Genomic DNA, 24,134 nt, shown 5'->3' on the forward strand with positions numbered 1-24,134 from the left:
ATTCTCCAGTGGGGCAAAGACAACTTAGTTGATTTCAATCCTTCTAAAACTCAGTCTTGTCTTATATCTCGCAAAAAGGATTCTTCTGCTCCTATGCTTATCTTTGGTGACACTCCGATTTTTAGGCAAAATGATATATCTCTTTTGAGGATTACCCTGACTTCTAATCTCTCTCGGCACAAGCACATTACAAATATTGCTTCCTCTGCATCTAAAAAACTTGGTTTTCTCTTTTGCTCTCGGCGTTACTTTCCTTCCAAACAGCTGTTCACTCTTTACAAATCACATATCTGCTCTACCATGGAATATTGTTCCTACATCTGGGGTGGTGCTCCCAAAACCTTTCTCAGGCTTCTTGATTCCGTTCGGTGGAGGGCAGTTAGGTTAATTAATGATTCATCTCCACTCGCTGTCTCATAGACATACTGTGATTTTTTTATTTTATTTTTTATTTTTATTTTTTGGCTGATGCTGCATAAGCTCATACAGTTGCTTTCTTGCATCACATGCCACTACTACTACTCTGTTTCTGCTACTGTTTCTTCTGAATTGGCTTCTATAATTCCCGCTATCTCTTTCAAAACAGTGAGAACACTTGCCTCCACCAGCCAACATCCATTTACTGTCCAACTTGGAACTCACAGAACCAACTTTTCATCTTCCTCTTTTATTCATTCATCTGCCGTTTTCTGGAACAACCTTCCTTCATATGTACTTCCTGATAATTACAGTCTATAGAAGTTCAAATCCAATGTCAACAAATATCTTCTTTCATCTTCTCAACCTCCAACCCAAGCAAAAAACTAAGTACTATTGGTTCTAATACGTCTCGTGTTTAGAGTTTACATAAAAAAAAAATTAAAAAAAGTATAAAAAGGAAAAAAAATGAGGAGGCAAGCTTGATACACATAAACAGCACAGCATGCATGTAACAACTGAATAAACAATGCAATGCACTTGTAGTAACTGAATAAACAACACAATGCCCATGTAGCAACTAAATAAACAATGCAGTAAAGGCGAAAACACACTATCACCTCACATGAGCTCATATGCTCACATTTTACTAAAGTACATTTGTGGAGGTCACTATTATATGCTCACATTTTACTAAAGTACATTTGTGGAGGTCACTATTATAAAACAATAAAAACAATTTGCAGTTTCCGGTTTATTGGGGGTTCCTGCTAGTGGAATCTGTTATAAACTGGTAGTAAACTTGATCTAACTGCATTTGTGATAATACCGATAGCTGGAATTTTGTGGATTTTTATGTTATTATGGTGAAATGTGTTTCCGCTTCAATCATATAAAAAAAACAAATAAATTTTCAGAATCTTCTCTTCAAACCTATTGTGTTGCGTTCAGTTGGGGTGATTGTGCTGCATTCTACTGCCATTTCTTGTAAACACAAAGGCGAATCATGAATAAGCGAATTTGGTTCATGTTATATGCGACATTGTTCCCCTATTTATAAATTGTGTATGATTGAATTGGTGTAGTGTAAACATGTGTTATACGAGGACTGACTGTATATGGGGTTGCGTGAGATTGTCATGGATAATTTTGGGGTTGCGGGTAGGAAAAAGTTGGGACCCCTGGGCTAAAATCCAATAACATCACTGGTTTATACAAGTGTTCACACACAAGTAACAATAACTTGGTTCTTGCACTAATCTAGACTCCAGCAGACTCACCAATGCTAAAACAAAATTGTGCGGAATGAATATGAAGGTAACTCTGAAAGTTTCCTGAGGGAGACATTTTGTGTGGCTGTAATCACAGAGGATGAACAGTTGATGTCTCCTTATCCGTAGTTTTAAGGTACTTGTAGCAACAGAGGGCACCATAATTTGTTATGGTAGAATTTTGTGTTATTTTAATTGTAAATAAAAAATTTTATTTTATTTTATCAAGGGGACCGGGCCCCATGATATTACGTGCCATAGGCAATTGCCTTGTTTGCCTATGGGCAAGATAGACCCTGTTAGGGGGAGATCTTGTCTGACTAATTTCATTGGATACTATGATGCAGTTGCAGAGAAATTGTATGCAAAATATAATTTTGATATCGTATACTTGGATTTCGGCGCCTCCGTAGCCAGGTGGGCAGGAGCAGCCGTGCGTAGCACACACTTCTTGATTAGATCAGGGTTCGAGCCTGTGACTACCAAATATGGAGGATGCAGAAAGGTCAGGGAATGACCACCGCATATCCCCGGAGCAATATGGCCTTAGTTGGTAATGCTGCTAAAAACCAAATAACAAACAAACAACAAAAACTTGGATTTCCGGAAAGTTTTTGATATTGTTGCACATAAAAAAACTGCTGTACAAATTGGAGCAGTATGGCATTAAGGGAAAGTTACAGCTATAAATAAAGGGTAGATGGATAAATTAGGCAGATGGACTAAGAAATGGCAATAGAAGTTTAACATTGACAAAGGCAAGGTACTGCATATGGGTAGCAGTAATCCCAATGTATCGTATCAACTGTGAGGTACTAAACTCAGAATAGTAGAAAATGAAAAGGACCTGGGGGAAACACACACTGATATGAAATTCTCTGAGCAGTGCAGAGAGGCTACCAGGACATTTCATGGGGTTTTGTCAATGATATACAGGAATTTTTCTAGCAGAGATAAAGAGGTGATTATCCCAATTGTATAAGACAATGGTCAGGTCCCATCTTTACAATAAACCATCAATGCAAATGTTAATCGTATTTAGCAGTCACGGGCTTGAACCCCGGTCCACTCAAAGAGCATGAGTGCAGTAGCATGTGCTCTTTCAGTGGACCAGGGTTCAAGCCCATGACTGCTAAATACGATTAACATTTGTATTGATGATTTATTGACCTGGTGGTCATGCCAGGGTATAAACAAGAAAATTTTTGATTAAAGAGGCCTGTGCGCTCAGGATTCATTATTACTATTTGGATTACTGTGGACACAGAGCGAAATGGAGACAGAATAAATATGACAAGTTTAATAATAGGAAAAACATATATTAAATTAGATACATACAAAAGCTTTTGGTTAATTTGTTAACCGTCCTGAGTCAAACTGACAGTTAAGAGTGAAACATGAGGGCGTGTACTGCCAGTCATGTAATGAACTGCGTGATTAATTGTTGGATGTTGAAGCCTGTGACTATCCAGTGGATGTTGTGTCCACCCTATCATTGAAGCAACCATTCTGATGAATGACAAACGTTGGCAACATCCACATGCATCACAGCCACAGGCTTCAACATCCAACAGTTAATCACGCAGTTCATGTACATGACTAGCAGTACATGCCCTCGTGTTCCACTCTTAACTGTCAGTTTGACTGAGGAAGGTTAACAAATTAACCGAAAGCTTTTGTATGTATCTAATTTAATATATGTTTTTCCTATTATTAAATTTGTCATATTTATTGTCTCCATTTTGCTCTGTGTCTGCAGTAATCCAATAGTAATAAGAAAATTTATTTATTTATTTATTGCAATCTCTATTATAATTGTGTTGAAATATATCTTACTGTAACTTCTATTATAATTAATTTATTTTAATAATTGAAATAAAACTGAAAATGTACTGTGAGTTGTAAATTGTGTAAATACTGTGAGTTGTAAATTGTGTAAATTGTGTAAATACTGTGAGTTGAAAATGTGTGAGTTTTTTGAATTACCCTGTATAATGTGGTCTTGGTTAGGCCACAACTTGAGTATTGAGTAGGAGACCGGCAGAATTACTTAACGAGTACAGGTCACCGTTGAAAAAAAGCTGTGAATTAGGGTTGAATTTGAAAATGTCTGCAATTCTGCCTAGACACGATAGGAGGGAGTATACGATGAGAGCCATGTCGATCATTTCGGCCCTGGAAATATTGTGCAAGGCTCAAGGGATAGAATTTTTTTCAGCCTGGACTGTACTTGTTAACAGGAGAGACTGTTTCTACAGGGATGGGATACACTTAAATAGAAAGGGTGCAAGAATATTTGCTGATGCTATCGAGGCAGTGTTAAGTGGGTCGGAAAACTGCTAGCTTGGGGGGGGGGGATACAAAGACTAATAGATTAACAGTAGCCACTGGCAGAGGTGAAAGTGATTCTTGCACTGCTTCTATTGGAATCAGCAGAGCAGAAGCCTGAAAAACAAGATGCAGGATATTTCAGAGACTGCTGGGCGTCATTGCGGTACAAGTAAACAGATGGGTTGTGTTAGGGTAGCTAAGAATAGAAACAGGTGCATGTATACTTGCGTGTACACCAATGCTAGGAGTTTGGTAAATAAATTTGATGAATTTGAGGTATTGCTCAAAGCATCAAAGGCGGATATTGTTGGGATATCAGAGATGTGGTGTCACACAGATATAAGGAATGCAGAACTGGAATTTGGGGAGTACAACATCTACAGAAAGGATAGACAGGATAGGAAGGGAGGAGGGGTTATGCTATTAGTTAAGAAACACATAAAATCCAAGGAAGTGAAGCCAGTCGACATCGCTGGACAGTGCAGTGTCGAGTCAGTTTGGTGTGACATAAGCATTGGGAGATCAAAATTGAGAGTAGGAGTGTGCTATAGGCCTAATGACTCTGATGGGTATAATAAGAAACTGTACAGGGAAATAGAGTGGGCCAGTAAATCCAAGAGTCTTATATAATGAGGGATTTTAATTTCCAGGATATTGACTGGAATTTGTGGGTGGGTCACTCACACACTAACAAGACTTTTGTGGATTTACTGGATGATTGTTTTCTACATCAGCATGTTCATGAGGCAACTAGAGTGAGTAACACTCTTGATTTGATTATCAGTAGTGATTCTTCATGCATTAAGAATCTGCAGATAAAGGAACCACTAAGTGGCAGTGATCACAGTGTGCTGAAGTGGGATTTACTCAAATAGGTAACTACCATCAGGGGTAAAGAGAAGGGTTATTGCTTTCGTAAAGGCGACAACGATGGTCTGAGACAGTATTTAAATTCTATACAGTAGGACCAACTGAAGATGTTACCAACAGCAAATTCAAAATGGTAAGCATTCAAAGAACTTATCTTGGAAGCTACTAGGCTTTACATACCATCTAAGAAATATTGTTCAAGGTTTAGGCCTAAATGGATGTTAGATGAACTAATGAGACATATGACAGAGAAGAAAAATGCATGGGATACATATAAATTAACACATCACACAGAAGCCTATGATAGATACAAGTTGATCTGTAACCAAGTTACAAAGGAGGTTAGGCGGGCAAAGACAGATTACGAGAAATCTTTGGCAAGGGATGCAAAGAAAAACAGCAAAGAGTTCTTTACTTATGTAAACTCTAGAAGGAAGGGGATGAATCAGATTGGTCCACTTGATATCGATGTGTCAACTGTTGATGATCCTGCTCAGGTAGCTAACAAACTAAATGAATATTTTGCATCGACATTCACACATTAGTAGTTATTCAGCGAGGGGAATGCCAGAGGTGTATTCAACTCCGGCAGTAAGCTAGAGAATCTTTTAATAACTGAGAATAAAGTGGAGGAGAAATTGTTGAAGATAAACACAAGAAAGGCACCTGGGGTGGATGGGATCTATCCAGTTATATTAAAGGAGGCAGCAAAGGAAGTATGCAAACCCCTAGCCATAATTATGAGAGCTTCCTTGGACTCAGGGGAGGTACCCACAGACTGGAGATGTGCAAATGTGACCCCAATTCACAAATGAGGATCAAAGGCTGACACAAGTAATTATAGACCTGTGAGTTTAACTTCTGTTCCAAGAAAATTAATGGAGGCACTGGTTAAAGAAGCACTGCAGGATCATCTAGACAAGACTTCAGTTATAGCTCGGACACAGCATGGTTTTGTTAAGGGGAAGTCTTGCCTGACCAATCTGATTGGATACTATGATGCAGTCACAAAAGAACTGGATGCAGGGAATAACTTTGATATTATATACTTGGATCTTAGAAAGGCTTTTGATACTGTTGCACATGGAGACTGCTGCACAAATTGGTGCAGTGTGGCATTGGAGGCAAATTACTGCTATGGATAAAGGGGTGGTTCAGGGTGAGAAGACAGAGAGTGGTAATCAATGGACACTGCTCATTGTGTACTCATGTTATTAGTGGAGTCCCTCAGTGTGTTGGGTCCATTATTGTTTTCTGTATTTATAAATGATATTGATGATGGTATATCAAGCTTAATGTCCAAGTTTGCAGACGATACAAAGGTTGGCAGGGTTGTCAAGGACACTACTGACACTGCGCTGCTGCAACAGGATCTGGAAAGGTTGAGCAGATGGGCTGAGAGGTGGCAAATGAAGTTTAACATTGACAAATGTAAAGTACTACACATGGGAAACAGCAACCCCAGAGCAACGTATCAACTCCGTGGTACCACACTGACAGTGGTAGAGAATGAAAAGGACCCGGGGGTAATTGTGCAGGCAGATATGAAGTTCTCTGAGCAGTGCAGACGGGCTGCAAGAGTGGCTCATGGTGTCTTGTCAATGATATACAGGAATTTTTCTAGCAGGGATAAGGAGGTGATTATTTCCTTGTATAAGGAAATGGTCAGGCCACATCTTGAGAATTATATACAGATCTGGAGGCTTCATTTCAAGAAGGATGTAGAGATGCTGGAACGAGTACAGAGAAGGGAAACAAGATTAGTGAATGGAACAAAGGGGTACTCTTATGAAGAACGGCTTAAATTTTGCAAATTAAGTGTCTGGACACTAGGCACCAGCAAGGTGATCTGATAGAGGTGTATAAAGCCTTGAATGGTTTGAGCAAGCTCAATGCTGATGGGATTCTTCCTCTTGCTCAGAATAATCACCTGAGAGGGCATAAATTCAAATTGAGGAAAGACAGATGTTGGATTGATGTGCGGAAATTTGCCTTTAGCCAGCGGGTAGTTGGTTGGTGGAACAGAATTCCATCCCTTGTCGTGGAAGTTGATAGCCTAAATAAATTTAAGGCTCAGCTGGACAGGTATTTTGAACGAACGGAGGTGTGAAGTGGAAGTGGGTTTTTTTTTTTTTTTTGGCTGATGCTGCATAAGCTTGGTATTTGGTAGATGACTTTCATCAACCAGTGAAATACCACCACTTTGCTTATTGGAGGCTTGAAGTGGTGAAACCCATGTTTAGTCTCTAGAGCAAAGTTTCCGGCATACCCCTCCCCCCATACTTCTCCTTCAACCCATGCACGGTACTAAGTACTATAGGTTTTAATACCTTTCGTGTTTGGGGTTTTCATAAAAAAAAAAATAATAATAATAAAAAATAAGCTTGCTTTCTTGCATCATATGCCTCTACTAATGCTAATTGTATACAGTTTTTAGAGCCCTCACTTCAGGAAGATGTGAATCTGTTAGAAAGGTACAGTAAAGAGCAACAAGATAGTTATTGATATTCAGAAGCATTACTACAGTGAGAGAGAGACTTCAGTTTTTTTTTTTTTTTTGTTGGCATAAATTACCATCTATCCTAAGAACTTATATCAATTTAAGAAAGATTTGGACAGATCTGGATGAAACTAAGTGACTTATGTTTTTAAAGCTGATGCTTGAATAAGACTGGCATGAATTTGTCATTATTAATACTAATTCTTTCCTGTGTGTCTAATAACTGTGATTAGACTGAAATTAAAAAAAAAAATTATAAAAATAAAGGAACTTTAAACTATTAATAGCACATACTTAGGATTTGTTAATTTCTCATTTTCTTCTTCTTTGTCAGTTTCACAATCAAGAAGAATTCCCAGCTGACTCAATATGTTCATATCTATTCCTGTATTTTTAATTTGCTGTACCTTGTTAATCTACAAGAAAACAAACTGTATTATCTTTAAAGTTACTAACTCTCAGAATGATGACCCTATATAGAGTGTATTGTATTTATTAATATTATTTCAAAAATTCACTGGCAGTTAATATTATAATGGCAAAACAAAAATTAATAATCAGCTTAAAACCATGTAATAGCTAAGACCTACAAAAGCAAAAATAAATCAGTATGGAATTAGCACAAAGCATTTGCAGTCTTATCAGTTACTAATCAGATGGTGGTAAGATGCTAACCTTTCGATTATGTATGTAGATGATTGAATAAACATACAATGAGATACAATTCATAGAGGAGCAGGTCTATTGCTTTTGATCTTATCATGTATTGCATATACAATGATTTGGACAGGGTCATGCCAAGCTAATTCAGCATCCCAGGCAAAAAAATTCAGACCCCCTACAACTTAAACTTTTATTTCATTCATTTTATTTTTTCCCTCAGCAGAAATGCACCCATGGTGAGCATCAATGCCTCAACACGGCCCTGGGCTTTGGGTAAAAATTTCTGGAGACACTTTCTCTTCAATTAGCAAAAAGTATCTGATATGTTCAAATACAACCATCTCTTATTTTTAAACAACCAGAATCTGCTGCTGTTTTAGGCCCATTAAACAAACAAATTTTCAAGTAAGTAAAAATAGTACTTATTCATATGATTCCTAAAAAAACTTTTCTCTTCTGTTCAGTTTATACATAATGATTTAAGTCCTAAATGAAAAACTAGTCTGGTCACATTTTGCATTGCTGAAATCTCTTTAACATTACACCCATATATCATGATGTAGTTTAGGTAAATTTGCCAGGTAAATAGAATAAAGTATCAAAGTGCTACATAAGTTGTTCTGTAAAGCATTATTTTAGTGTGCCATATCAATTCTCATGGATAGAAGATTATTGTAATACAGTTAAGGATTGAGAATCATTGCAATATTAATTGAACTGGTGAGTAAAACTGGAATATGTGATGCAATCGAGGGTTACCTCAATTGCATCACATATATAAATTCGAGGATGCTGTATAAGCTTGCTTTCTTGCATCATATGCCTCTACTAATTTTGATACAATTAAATGTAAATGATGCTGTGTAATTGCATCATTGTAAATGATGCAATTACACAGCATCAACCAAAAAAAAAAATCTGTCCAGTTCTTCCTTGAATTCATTCAAACTGCTCACTTCTACAGCAGACAGAAGTTTATTCCATATTCAAATAACTGTTGACTGAAGGAAAATTTCTACACATCTATTCCGGAACCATTGTTCCAGTATATACCTTTAATTTGTGTTGTTGAAAAAAGGGGAAGGAGTCCATTAGCATTGCGCTCAATCTATTCAAAGCCTTAAACACCACAATCAGATCTCCTCATACATACCTAGAGTCTGGATGCTGCAATTTATAGAACTGAAGCCCTCCTTGGTAAGAGCACCCTTTTGTCACCCCCCCACACTAATCTCATTGCTCTTCTCTGCACATATTCCAACAGATCAGCATCCTTCCTAAAATGAGGCTTCCAGACATGTTGCAGTATTCAAGGTGTGATCTAACCATTGCTTTACACAGCAGAATAATTATCTTCTTATTTCTGATGCAATATTCCTATATATTATTAACAAAACTGCATAAGCAATTGATCTGTACTGCTCAGAGAACTTCATATCTGGCTGCATACTTACCCCACGGGTCTTTTTCATTCTCCACTATCCTGAGTGTGGTAGCACACAGTTGGTACATTAATCTGGGATTAGTACTAACCATGTGCAGTAACTTGCATTTGTCAATCTTAAACTTCAAGTGCCTATTCTCAAAAAATCTGCCTAATTTTTCTAGATCTTCTTTCAGTAGCATATCTTGATTACTGTCATTAACCATCCTGCCAACCTTTGTATCATTTTCAAACTTAGACAATAAGCCTGATATTCCTTCATCAATTATCATTAATAAATACAAAAAACAAAAATAGGCCCAGACAGTGAACCCTGAGAAAACTCCACTAATAACATTAGTCTAAGAAGATCAGCATCCATTGATAACCACTCTTTGTGGTCTCTCCTACTCAACTATCCCTTTATCCATAGCAGTAACTTGCCCTTAATACCACACTGCTCTAATTTGTATGCCAATCTTTTATGTGGAACAGTATCAATTAATTGTGATTAACTTACAGCATATATCCAATAAACTGATGGCAAAAGATTCCAGTTTATGCTTAAATCATTAGCTTATTACAATTACTAAACTAATAACGATTAATACAAAACTCTTAATCACTTTAATTGTTAGTAGCTTTTAGGTTGCTCATAATTAATTCAGTAAATATAAAAACCGATTATGAATTTAGAATATGTAAGAAATTTCTTTTTCCTTATAGTTCATTGGATATCAGCTGAAAATCAGTGGTCTTCAAAGTGTAGTCCATTTGGGTTTTTCAGGTGGTCCAAAATTGTGAAAAATGCAAGCTACTGACATGCAGAACTGGTAAAAGTAGGTGGCTTTTGTGGAATAAACCTGCCTCTGAAAGTCCCCCCTCTTAAGCAAATAGTGTTTCGAACTCACTAGGTAAGTAATATTAAATCAATATTATATTATTGATTTTAATATTATCAATTATAAAAAAAAAAACATCCTGTATGGCTTTCAGAACACTTCTAAATTACAACTGAAAAATAAAAATTAAATTATCAAAATTAAAAAAAAGGTACAAAAACTGGCCCCCCTCCCAACTCCATAAGAGACAACTATGTGGTTTTTTGTTTTTCATGGAAATTTTACCTGTTTGTAATAGGCAGATGGTGGTTGCCTGAATCTGATTTTTCTAGCTGACAACTCTGCAACACTGTTCAGAATATCTGATGTATATAATGCAACATGTTCTATGCCAGGACCATTGTGCTCTTGTAAAAACCTTTCTATATTGCAATTTACTGAAAGTAAATAAAGAAAAGCAAAGTTATATATATACTTTTAGCATCAATCTTATTTATCTATTTTGGAGGGAAAATGTAATACTGTCATAAGTTTTAAATATGCGCACAGTGTAAACAATATATGCCTATATAATATTTCCACCTTTTGTTTTTTGAATTTGCTGTTATATCACAGAAAGCTATTGCAATTAAATTATGGTAGGAAATATTACGGCATGCTGAAAAGCAATATCTTTTTTTTCCTACAAAACAATTCAACACAGTTGTATAAATCAAAATGCATTCAGTACATTTGTTTATTCTTCCTATCATTGGGTTTGGTGTTCAATGATTTTCAGGTTTCAGTGCTATGTCAGTCAACATGACAACAGTAAAATGTCACTGTGGTTAATGCACTGTACAATTACCAGTTTCTCACTGCAAAACAAATTTCACCTATCAATATTAAATTACAAATTCAGGGTATGAATGCTGAAGCAAAAGGTGATGACATTGCAGGGCAGCTATCATCTTTTAAGGGCAAAAAAAGGCAATACTGTTGTATATGTTGGTACTTATGATACTAAGAATAGGAAATCTGAGGATTTACTAAGCAGTAAATCCTCAGTTACCTAAGGCTTTGAATAGATTGGGTAAGATCAATGCTGATGGAATCCTTCCTCTTGCTCACACTACACACATGCATGGGCATAAATTGAAATGGAGTAGGATGGTTGTAGGATAGATGTGCAGAAGTTTGTCTTCAACCAGCAGGTGATTGACTGTTGGAACAAACTGCCATCTGGTGTTGCAGAAGTGGGTAGTTTGAATAAATTCAAGGAAGAACTAGGCAAACTATTAGAGTGGATGGACAGGTGATATTGGAAGTGATTTTTTTTTTTTTTTGGGCAATGCTGTATTAGCTTGTTTTCTTGCATCGATTGCCACTACTTATACTAACACTAAAGTATAAGGAAAAATTGCAAAAAAAGTTGTGAATTGAAATCACATTTGAAAATGTCTGCAATTCTGTCCGGACACTAATTAATGAGAGCCCTGGAGAGACTATGCAAGCCTCATGGGATAGCATCTTTGTCTGTGTTTAGTCTGTGCTTCTTAAGACGAGAGACTGTTTTTATAGGGCTGGAATACATGTAAACAAAAGGGGGGCATGAAAGTATCTGCTGATGCTTTCAAGACAGTGTTAGGTGGGTCAGAAATCTTCCAATTTGGGGGAATGAGCAGACATACATTAATAGCAGCTGCAGGTTGATAAGCAAATAATTCTTGCACTTCTATTAGAATATGTAGCACTTGGAAGCAAGGTGTTGGAGATTACAAGGCCTCCCATGGGTCCTCATGGTACAAGAAAATATGTGAGTTGTGTTAGCGTTACTAAGAGTAAAAACAGGTGCATGTATACTTGCATATACACAAATGCTAACAGGAAGGGGAATTTAATCATTGATTAAATGCATCTGATGCATTGCATTGATATTTTGCATCTACATTCACACACAAGGAATTTTTTAGCAATGGCGATGCCAGAAGTGGTCAAATTCTAACAGGGAGCTAAATGGTTTTGTGATAACTGAGAAGAAAGTAGAAGAGAAACTACTGAAGCTTAAAGTAAATAAAGCATCTGGGCCAGAAAGGATTTTTCCAATTTTATTCAGAGCAGCAGCAAAAGATGTAAACAAGCCTTTAACATAATTATGAGAGGATCCTTGGATTCAGGCGAGATCCCTACAGATTGTAAATGTGCAAAAAATTGATACAATGGGTATCAAAGAGGTAAGTGAGTAATGACCTATTAGCTTGCCTCGAGTTCCATGGAAAATAATGGAATCATTAGTTAAAGCAGCAGCCTTGTCTGCCCAACCTAATTGGATAGTATGATGCAGTAATAAAGGAACTAGATGCAAAAAATAATTTTGACATTGTATACTTAGATTACAAAAAAGCTTTTGATACCATACCATATAAAAGACTGCTGTACAAATTGCAGCAGTGCGGCATTAGGGGCAAGTTACTGCTATGGATGAAAGAATGGCTAAGTAAGAGAAAACAAAGAGTAGTTGTCAATGGGCATTGCTTTTCCTGGACTAATGTCATTAGTGGAGTCCCCCACAGTTCACTGATAGGCCAATTGTTGTTTGCAATATTTATTAATGATATTGATGAAGGCATATAAGGTTTAACATCTAAATTTGCATATGATACGAAGGTTGGCAAGGCATTTAATGACAATAATCAAGGAATGCTACTGCAACAAGATCTAGAAAAATTAGGCAGATGGTGTGAAAAGTGGCAATTGAAACTTAACATTGAGAAATGTAAGGTACTGCATATGGGTAGGAGTAATCCCAGACAGACATTCTAACTATTAACAGAATAATATCCCAATAATTCCACTACTAAGTGTGTCACACTTAGGGTAGTGAAGAATGAAAAAAATCTGGTGTGGTAATTATTATTATTATTATTAGCGTATGGTGAAACGAAGCCTAAGGCTTATGATGCACCAGCTAAAAAAAAAAAAAAAAAAAAAAATCTGAATTGCCCTGAGAGAGAGAGAGAGAGAGAGAAGCAGAAGGGCATCACCAAGAAAGAGAAGAATAATGATATCCAGCTCAGGACCCTGGGTGTGCCAAGCCCATACTCACCAGAAGTGAGCCCCTGGGGGTCAATATTGTGCAGTGAGACAAAGTTCTTTGAATAGTGGAAACAGGTTGCTATGACTGCTCATGGGATTTTGTCAATGATATACAGGAATTTTGCCAGCACGGATAAGGAGTTGATTATACCATTGTATAAGGCAATGGTCAAGAAACATTTTGAGTACTGCATACGGGTCTGGAGGCTTAATTTTATAAAGGATGTGAATCTGTTTAAATGAGCAAAGAGAAGAGCAACAAGATTACCAAGAGGAACAAAAGGGTATTTACTAAGTAAAATTCCTCCAGTTCTGCAATTTAGAACTGAATTCTTATTTATTAAACACATTTTCTCTGCCAGGGAAATGTAACTGAGGTGTGAAAGACTTTGAATAGATTGAGTAAGTGAAATGTTGCAGCCCTTTACTCTGGCTCAGATGGCAAATGGGGGGACACTTTAAACTGTGATAGGATGGTTGAAGGACAGATGTGCAGAAATTTTCTTTCATCTAGAGGATAACTGATCATTAAACAAACCTCCATCATGATTTTAAGTAAGCAAAATACTGATGGCTTCTTTATTCTGGTTCAGACAATACATTAGGGGAAGGGGGATTCAGCTTTAAATTAATATAGGCTGGTTGAAGAATACATGTGCAGATATTTGCTCTCAACCAGAGGAGAGTTGATTGTTGAACAAATTTCCATCTAGTGTGGAAGTGGGTAGTTTGAATAATTTTTAGGAAGAACTGGACAAATTCTTGGAGTGGATTATATGTGGGAGTATAGATGTGGGAAGTGGTTGCTTTTTTTCCCCCCCCGGCTGATGCTATATAAGCTTTTTTTTTTGCATTATCAGTTACCGCTTCTAATACTAGATTAAGTTCCTTTAAATGCCAATTATATATGAATATATGAATATACCAGCAAAATCTCAAAAAAAAAAAAAAAAAAAAACCTACCTTTGTAACACAAAAATCTTGATTTGTAGTCTATGTAATTCAACAGATACAATTTCAACCACTGAGAATTTGAATTGAAGGGGAAAAACATTAGAATTTAAATGGTGCACAATTCATGTTGGTTGGGTATTTGGTTCAAGAATTAAAGCATCTTCAAATCAACTAATTCACGAATACTTATATAAGATATTTTTTTTTACTTGTAGCTATGAAATGTGGGTATATTTTGTCTGTAATTGCATTTACTTTTGCTCAGTTTGCTTGTTTGCTCAATGAGTCACATGAGTTTAGTGGAAGCAAAGCCATGCAACTCTCATCTGAAACTGATTGAATCAGACAAAATGCAAAAGGCCATAAAAATTCCTTCCCCATTATGATGGGATTCAAACTCAGACCTTTTTCCACAAAATGTGAAAGGATGTAATAGCAGTGATGGTAGATTTTTTGCTAAAACAAGAAATGTTCTCTTTTTTTAAATTTTATATATATATATATCGTTTGATGAGTCATTTTGTGTTAAAAGCAGAGTCCAATAATAATGGACACAGCCACAGAAGCCCCAAATGCATATATACCATTAAAAAAATAGAGTATAAGGAGGATGTCAAGATGAATGAATAATGAGTTGGCCAGTTAAACAAAGCAGAAAAAGGGAAAGTTACAAGGTAATGAAAAGTAGGGAGAGCTAAAACAGCTATAAGTTGATCTGTAATAGTATCACAGTGCTCTCAAGTGAACCAGGATATCAAGCCCTTTTTAAATTATTTGGAATCTGTTTTGATTAAACTTGATGGTAAAAAGGTATTGATTTTGACTGATGCGAATGCTTCTTCGACACTGGAACAGTCCTATATCTAATTCTGGCACCTCCGTAGCCAGGTGGGAAGGAGCATCAGTGCGTAGTACACGCTTCTTGATTAGACCGGGGTTCGAACCCGTCACCACCAAATACGGAGGATGCGGAAAGGTCAGGGAATGACCACCGCATATCCCGGAGCAATATGGCCTTAGTTGCTAATGCTCCTAAAAACCAAATAACATAACAAACAACATATCTAATTCTAAAGGTGAACTGCTTGAAGGGTTCATATTGTCCAAGAACTTGACTCTAGAATTCTCCTGGACATATTCCAACTTTTGTTTCTAATACTGGACAGTCCTTCATTGACATCACCCTTTCTAACAGCACCTTTGGTCTCTGTATCAGTAACTGGTGTGCACACTCTTTGTGGTCTGGTAGCAATCATAACACTATTTCTTTTGACATCGAGGCTTTCTTGGTCGCTGGAAGTCTTGAATTTATTTATGAGTTTTGGCACTATAAAACACATCAGGTTGACTGGGAATCCTTTTACAGGAAAATTGTTGATACCTTTACAACAGAAAATATCACCGTATTGGAAATTTGGCTCTGACTCCAGAACTGAATGAAATTATGAAACTTATCACCAATTTTGTGATATTATGCTCAAAAAGAAACAAAGGAGGAAAAATTCAGTCCCTGACAGATCTTAGGAAAAAATAGAGTTGTGCTAGATGAGATTTAGGAGTGAGAAGTAACAGACCATCAGATGATATAGAACATTTAAATGAAATTTATAAATTAGCTAGAAAGATGTACTTTAATTGTATATATAGAGATAAGAGATTGGTTTTATATTGCCTGGTCAAACAGACTTTAGACAAAGAACCTCAGAGATTAGCTTATATGCTTGTTGTTGAGAAGATCCATCCAGGTGAGATCTTCTCGTCTGTCTTAAAACCTGAAACACTTTAATGGGAGGATTCCACAAATGCCATTCTGGATGATTTGATTAAACAAGATGTTATCATACCTGAGAGTTCTGAGCAAACCCATCACAGAATTGACCACTTAATGAATGAAGGACTTTTGAGAAGGATTTTTTGCTGGATGAAGTCAGTTCTGCCGTGTGTTCAATGAGAGACAGTAAATGTCCTGGTCTTAATCTAATGGAAGTAACTATTTTGAAATGAGTTTGGACAAAGTGTCCCCTAATTGGGGTGAGGGTCTTTGTGTCCTTACATCATCTTATAACTGATTACTTCCAAAATAGGTCTCTTATTGTCTCACATGGATTTAGTTCTGTTATGAGACTGGTGATCCACAGCTGCCCCCAGGGATCCATTCTCGGACCTGTCTGTTGGAACATGGTTCTTGACAAGTGGCTGGCTAACAAATATGACAGAATTATAAAGGTGGCATATGCTGATGACCTTGTTGTCCTTGTTTTTAGAGATTCTAGACTTGAACTTGAAACTCATGCAAATGATTTGCTAAGGGATTTAAATAATTGGGGTCAGACACACAAGCTTGAAATTTCAATTACGAAAACAAAGCACCTCCGTAGCCAGGTGGGCAGGAACAGCAGTGTGTAGGACATGCTTCTTGATTAGACCGGGGTTTGAGCCCATGACCACCAAATACAGAGGATGCGGAAAGGTCAGGGAATGACCACCGCATATCCCCGGAGCAATATGACCTTAGTTGCTAATGCTCCTAAAAACCAAATAACAAACAAAAACAAAACAAATGTTAGTTAAGGGTAGACTGGACCAAAATACACCCAAATGTGAGATTACTTGATCAGCCCATAAAATTGGTAAATACAGTACTCACAAATATTTAGGTGTCATGTCTGACAGTAAATTCCAGTTTATCTCCCATGCAAAGTTTATAACTCTGACTGGCACGTTGATCAAAATTACAAGGGGTTCATGGGATATAAAATCTTCCATGCTTAAACAATATTATAAGGGTATTTTTCTTCCTATAATATGTTATGCTGCAGGTTCATGGTGCCCCAGCATAAGTAGATCTTTGGTAAATAGGTACTTAACTAGATCTTGCAGGACAATATCCACTTTGGCAATTCATGTTTAGTCAGGTAAATTACCAATTAAGTACGAGGTTATCTTCAACTACTTACAGTATTGCAGAAGGAAAAGGCTGCTTGTGGTACTTAATTAGTATTCTATCAATTTAATCTCTGTCTCTACAAAGGATGACATATCTAGAATAAGGAATCAATTTATGGGAGAATGGCAAAATGAATGGTCAAATACCAATACAGGAAGAGTTACATTTTTGTTTATGCCAAATGTGGCCAAATTTAATAAGCACCAATTGTCGTGGTTCAATCCGGGTTTAAACTTGACTTTTTTGTTGTCTGGACATGGCAATTTAAACTCAAAGTTTTTTCCTTTGATTTTGGCTGTCTCTCCAATGTGCAAATACAGCTTTCCGGAGACTGTCCAACATCTAATTTTTCAATGTAATTATTATGTAGATTTAAGATCTGAGTTATTATTGTTGTTATTGTTGTGGTGTTTTTTTGGTGCAAGGGCAACTTAGGCCATATTGCACCTCCCAAATCAATTGACTTTACATACGGGAACTGCTTGTACAGCAGTTAAAAACGATCATACACTTTAATTTGTTTTAAATAGAGAAATAATTCAGAGAGATTTGCTTCTTTGCCTATGATACTATTGAGAGACAAAGGTTGTTGCAGATCTGAGATGGAACTAAAAGCCATTCGTCGGGCGTTGTTAAACAAGCTACATTCGACAAGTATATGTTTTACTGTAAGTGGCTGTGAACAGTTTGCACATTGAGGAGGATCATTCCCTGTAAGCAGATAGAGATGTGTGAGGTAAGTGTGACCTATTCGGATTCTGGCTAAGATTACTTCTTCTTTTCTATTTTTACGAAGGCTAGAAGTCCATAATTGTGGTTCAGATTTTATTTGAAATAGCTTGTTATTTGTTTGCATTTTCCACAGAAGTGTCCATTGTTCCATGCATGTTTTCTGAATTTTGTGTCTGTAATCAGGATATGGGACTAGATCATTTGTTGAGGCTATATTAGGATGCTTTGCAGCATCATCTGCACATTCATTTCCTGGAATAACACTGTGGCCTGGGACCCAAGAAAAGATAACAGTTTGTTTATGCTCATGAAGCTGCATCAGCTTATGTTTTATGAGTTTTAATAAAGGATTGATAGGTGAGGAAATACCTTTCAAAGCTAAAATAGCACTTTGTGAATCGGTATATATCATACTTTTATTTATTGACAGCAGTGAGATATTTTCCAGAGCAAGCTTAATGGCATGAAGCTCAGCGGTATAACTGCTACATTCGACTAGAAGTGAAAATGAGATAGTTGAATTAGGGAAGACAGCAGCTGCACCCACTTGATTGTCAGACTTTGAACCATCAGTATAGACCTTGGTGAATTCGGGGTACTTTTGTGTATGAGCATAATGTAGTTGTTGGATGTTAATATTTGCTATGGAACTTTTACCCCATTGCTCAAGGTATTCATGAGAAGAAAATGTGAGAGTAGACCATGGGGGATCTGGATCTTTTGATTCTATGAGGATATTATCGAATTGGATGTTCCAGCTTTCTGCTAGAATCTGCAGTCTGATACCAGCAGGCTGAATTGTTCTGGGTTTATTTCTATAGTGAGTTTTCCACAGAGGATCATGCAGGAGTGGCCAAACAGGATGAGTAGGCAGGCTTTTAATTTTAGCTGAATAATTCATCAGTAACATTTTTCTTCTGATGTTAAGTGGAAGTTCGTTCTACTGTTCACGAATACTGTTCACGATTGGTATAGGGTGATTGGCCAAGTGCAACTCAGGTTCAGGATGCATTCTGTGCTTTGTGCAGAAATGTATGGCTGTTGATTTGTGGCTTGACAGTCTGTATCCATTTTGTGCCATCCATAATTCGATGTTGTTTATGGATATTTGTAGATGCCTCTCGATATAGTTCATATTCTGGGAATGGCAGGATATGGTAAGGTCATCCGCATAGAGATATGAGTCAACGGTGTTTGGAATGCAGTTTGTAATATTGTTTATTCGTAGTGAGAACAGAGTGGCACTAAGAACAGAGCCCTGTGGGACTCCTTCTTCTTGTATATATGTTTGAGATAAAACCTGCCGGTACTTAACTTGGAAAGACCTGTGTCGAAGAAAGCTTTGAATAAAATATGGTAAGTGCCCTCTCATATGAATAGAATGGAGATCTCTTAGGATGCCGTATCGCCATGTGGTATTGAAAGCCTTCTCTATATCAAGGCATATCATGACGAGATGTTGATTTCTGATGAATGCATTCCTTATGTTGGATTCGGCTTTAGTCATGAGGTCTAGGGATGATCTATTCTTTCGGAAACCAAACTGATTATTACTGATTATGTTTCGGGATTCAAGATACCATGTGAGACGATGGTGAACCATTTTTTCCAAAGTCTTACTCAAGCAGCTGGTAAGAGAAATTGGTCTATAATTGTGCGGAATCGAGTGATCTTTTCCAGGTTTCGGTATAGCTATTATATAAGAATGTTGCCAGGAGGTCGGGAATATATGTTCTGAGAATATCCGATTGTAAAGTTTAAGCAATAAAGATAGTGATTTCTGATTGAGATGTTGAAGCATTATATAGTAAATTACGTCAGGGCCAGGAGCACTGTTTCTTGAGGTATACATAACTTCTTTCAGTTCAGAAATTGTTAATGGTTGGTTGTAGGGTAAATGGCAGTTAGCTTTGAAGTTCAGTTTCCTTTTCTCTATTCCGGCTTTAATTTTTTGGAAAGACTGTTGATATGCACTTGAGGCAGATAATTCACAGAACACAGTTCCTAAGGCATTGGAAATAGGCGCCTCTGTAGCCAGGTGGGAAGGAGCAGCAGTGCATAGCACATGCTTCTTGATTAGACCGGGGTTCGAGCCTGTCACCACCAAATACGGAGGATGCGGAAAAGTCAGGGAATGACCACCGCATATTCCCGGAGCAATATGGCCTTAGTTGCTAATGCTCCTGAAAACCAAATAACAAACAAACAAACAAGCATTGGCAATCTCTCCAGGAGAGGAGATCTCCTTCCCATTCCAGTTAATAATAGGAGAAGGTGGTACATGATATTTTCCACTTAGCTTCTTTATTTTTTCCCAGATTATTCGGGTATCAGTATCTTTGTTGATTGAGGAGGCGAATTTTACCCATGAATCTTTTTTGGCCTTTCGCCGAATGAAACGAGCTTTGGCTCTCAGTTTCTTGTAGTTAATAAGGTTGGCAGTGGTGGGATATTTGCGGAAGGTATTCCATGCTGCATTTTTTTCCTTTTTCGCTTTATTGCAATCACCATTCCACCAGTGATTGGTATGCCGATGGTTTCTTATTTGAGACTTTGGGATAGCTGGTACATGATATTTTCCACTTAGCTTCTTTATTTTTTCCCAGATTATTCGAATTTTACCCATGAATCTTTTTTGGCCTTTCGCCGAATGAAACGAGCTTTGGCTCTCAGTTTCTTGTAGTTAATAAGGTTGGCAGTGGTGGGATATTTGCGGGAGGTATTCCATGCTGCATTTTTTTCCTTTTTCGCTTTATTGCAATCACCATTCCACCAGTGATTGGTATGCCGATGGTTTCTTATTTGAGACTTTGGGATAGCTGCTGTTGCAGCTGTTAGTATCTGCTTTGTAATATATTCGGTGGCAGCGTCAATAGGAAAAGACGTAATGATATCCTCATCAAAAGATACATGATTGGTAAATTTTGTCCAGTTTGCTTTGGAAAATTTCCATTGAGTTTTTGTTTGTGTTTGTTTGAAATGGGTGGATTGAATGCTACAAATCAGCGGAAAGTGATCACTGTTTAGAGGATTGTCATGTACTGTCCACTCTATGGTTGGGAACAGGATCGGAGAGCAGATTGAGAGATCTGCTCTCCGATCCTGTTTCCCACTGGACCCAGTAGGAAAATGGATGTAGGTGGGTAAGCCAGTGTTCAACAGTGTCAGATTCTCTCTATCAAGTAGCATTTCAATAAGTTCGCCACGTCCATCTGAGACCAGTGAACCCCCACAATGGATGATGTCCATTAAAATCGCCTAATAGACAGATCGGAGATGGTAATTGAGAAATAAGGTTTTCCAGATCTTGAAATGTGCATGGATGGTTTGGCGGAAGATATATTGAGACCACTGTCAATGTGATACCGATAACTATACGCGTTGCAACAGCTTCTAATGGTGTTTTCAAAGGAATGTGCCTGGAAGGGACTCTTGATTCCACAAGTACAGCTACTCCCCCATGAGGACTGTTACAGATCGATCTTTTCTGAAGATGGTATAATTTTTGACTGAAACGGAGATTTTTGGTGTTAAATTTGTTTCTTGTAAGCACATAGCAGCGGGTTTGAAATGGTGAATTAATTCATAAATATCGTCAATACTGCTGCGAAAACCTCTGCAATTCCACTGTAAGATCTGTTCCATTATTTAGTTCTGTGGGAGGAAGTTGAGTCTGTCTGTTTTTTGTGGGTGGCTTGTTTACCTCTTTCGAGTTTTGATTTTTCTTTTCTTAAAAAATTAGGGCGTTCTGAGTCATTGCTTTCTTCCATATCTCTATCTGCATGTATTTCAAGCAGATCTTGATTAGTTATATCATCAGTGTCCATGCTTGATATATGAGAGTGCTTTGCCTCAACAGGATCTGATTTCTGTAAATTATCTACTGCTTGACAACGGGGAGGTCTCTGGGATGGAACTGTTAGTGGTGTATTACTGCATTGGTCTACTACATTTGGTGGGGATGGATGTTCAACAGAGAGGACTAACCGAGCCCAGTTGGAGATCGATGTGTCTGGAGGAATGGTCACTTCAGTCTGACATGCTACTGATTGGTGACTGTGAGTAGCAGTAGCATAGGTGTGTTTTGGCATACTTAATTTTACTTGTTTTCTTGCCTCTTGATAGGAAACCTTATTTTCAATTTTATATTTTTGTATTTTTTTCCCAAACTTCCAGAGGTCACAGTCTTTGGAATAAGTGGGATGGTTGCCTTTGCAATTTGGACACTGTGGAGTTGGTGCCTTACATTCTGTTTGTGTATGAGTTTTACATCCACAGTTTGCACAAGTTGCATCTCCACGGCATGCTATCTGGGAATGGCCAAATTTCTGGCATTTAAAACATCTTAGAGGGTTCGGGATGTAGGGCCGAACGCGACAGTTTAAATACCCTGCCTTGACTGAAGATGGTAGATTTGGAGAACTGAATGTTAAAATTATACTCCGGGTAGGGACTAAATTGCCATCTTTTCGGATCATGATCCTTTTTGCTTGAGTGACGTTTTGTTCTTTAAGTTCCTGAACTATTTCATCTTCGGGGACGTTCAATAAATCCCATTCAGTGATCACTCCCTTTGAAGAATTGAGGGTGGTGTGTGGTGTGATTTGAACTGGGATTCCACTCAAGGATGTCAGATGTAGTAGTAGCTCAGAATGTCTAGAATTGGTGGTCTCTATTAACAAATCTCCGGATTGAAGACGTTTCACCATTTTTGGTGAACCTGCAGCATGTTCGAGGCATCTCTGAATGGTGAAGGGGGAGAGCTTGCCGACAGGTTGTGTTGACAGAGAATGTATAATCAGGAAGGCTGGTAATTCCTGTCTGCCACTGTCTTTCTTCATTCTCTTCGAGATAGAGGAGTCATGGTCAGTGTCGTGTGTGTCATTTAATTGAGAGCTCTTCGGCTCTAAGCATGGAAAATCACTTGTTTCCATCTCTGCTCCTTTTAGCCCCGGGGGTTGTCTTATCCCCCAGGTTACCGGCCCCGCCATGTGGAGGCAGGAGCGGTGCCACCAGTGACCAAGCAGTTGTAGAAGTTAGTTGTTTGTTATTAGTAAAATATATATACTAAATAAAGAAAGGTTGTTTTCCTTTCTGTGTTCTTACTTAATACTTTAAGCACAGAACAACTGGAAATAAATGAAATAGAAAAAGACACTAAAAAACAAATAAAACTTTTTCTTTAATAAGAGCACTCTATAAATCACTGAGAAAATCGCTTATCACTATCGCTTGGCACTCGGGGCCTTAAGATCTGAGCTCCAACTGTTGACTATCATTATGATAAATGTGGCCTTCCAAAATTCCTTGAAAATCAGAACTACCTTGCTTTGGCAAGTTTTTCTGACAGGGCTTTTTGATGCAGGAAGAGACTTGTTGACACAATATCTTGAGTTTCCTTTGAAACTGAAGGTGATTGGGACTGTTTTGCAGTTTAAACTTTTCATGTTGGGACAGTTCATAATAACAGTCATGTTATGTTATTATCTCACAGTGTATATAATGTAGATAACTTGATATTTTGGTGTATATGGTTTATGTTTAGTTATATCCCACAGTATATATTGTGTAATGGGTGCTGAATTGCTGGTGTGTGTTGTTGAATAAAGGTGAGGTTGGTCATAAGATCAACAGGTTGGATTTGTTTCCCACTGTGGACCCAGTTCTAGTGTGGCAAGACATATTTTGACTAGCACTATAGGTGTATATGCAGTTAGTTTTAGAACTTGGACTGCAATTATATTTGTGGTTTGACCTTGGACTGTAATTTAGTTAGTTTTATATAATTAGTTAGTTTTGTCCAAGAATTGTATATAGTAATTGTATTAGTAATGTAATTGCATATAGTAATGTATATAATTAATTATTGATTTTGTATTGTCCACTAGTACTATCTCTATCTCTTTACTTCTATTTTCTTCTTTTGAGGATGCCTTTTCCTTTCATCCCCTTGCTTTCTATCCACTTTCCTACCTTACCATTTCCCATATTATTCCTTATATTTTTCTGTTTTTCCTTTCTTTGAAAATTTGGGGCTCCCAGGCTTGCCTGATAGCCCCAGTAAGTGTCTCAAGTTGATAGTGGATCCCAGTGTGCCTACTCATGGCCA

The 24,134-nt window shown here is 37.4% G+C and overlaps 1 protein-coding gene across 4 annotated transcripts in view; it reads right to left on the minus strand.

Moving 5' to 3' along the window:
- LOC150078394 (4-hydroxyphenylpyruvate dioxygenase-like protein) overlaps positions 1-24,134 on the minus strand; it is a 110,984-nt gene that overhangs the window by 12,206 nt on the left and 74,644 nt on the right. For all 4 annotated transcript variants that reach the window (XM_090384806.1, XM_090384808.1, XM_090384809.1 and 1 more), the window contains exons 4-5: positions 10,603-10,754; positions 7,684-7,805 (exon numbers count right to left, since the gene is read on the minus strand). In XM_090384806.1, the coding sequence (XP_090240932.1) occupies positions 7,684-7,805; positions 10,603-10,754 (274 nt within the window). The remainder of the gene's footprint in view (positions 1-7,683; positions 7,806-10,602; positions 10,755-24,134) is intronic.

Source organism: Mastigoproctus giganteus, chromosome 11 (genome assembly GCF_048544385.1).
Source record: "Mastigoproctus giganteus isolate SK-2022 chromosome 11, ASM4854438v1, whole genome shotgun sequence".
NCBI lineage: Eukaryota > Metazoa > Arthropoda > Arachnida > Uropygi > Thelyphonidae > Mastigoproctus > Mastigoproctus giganteus.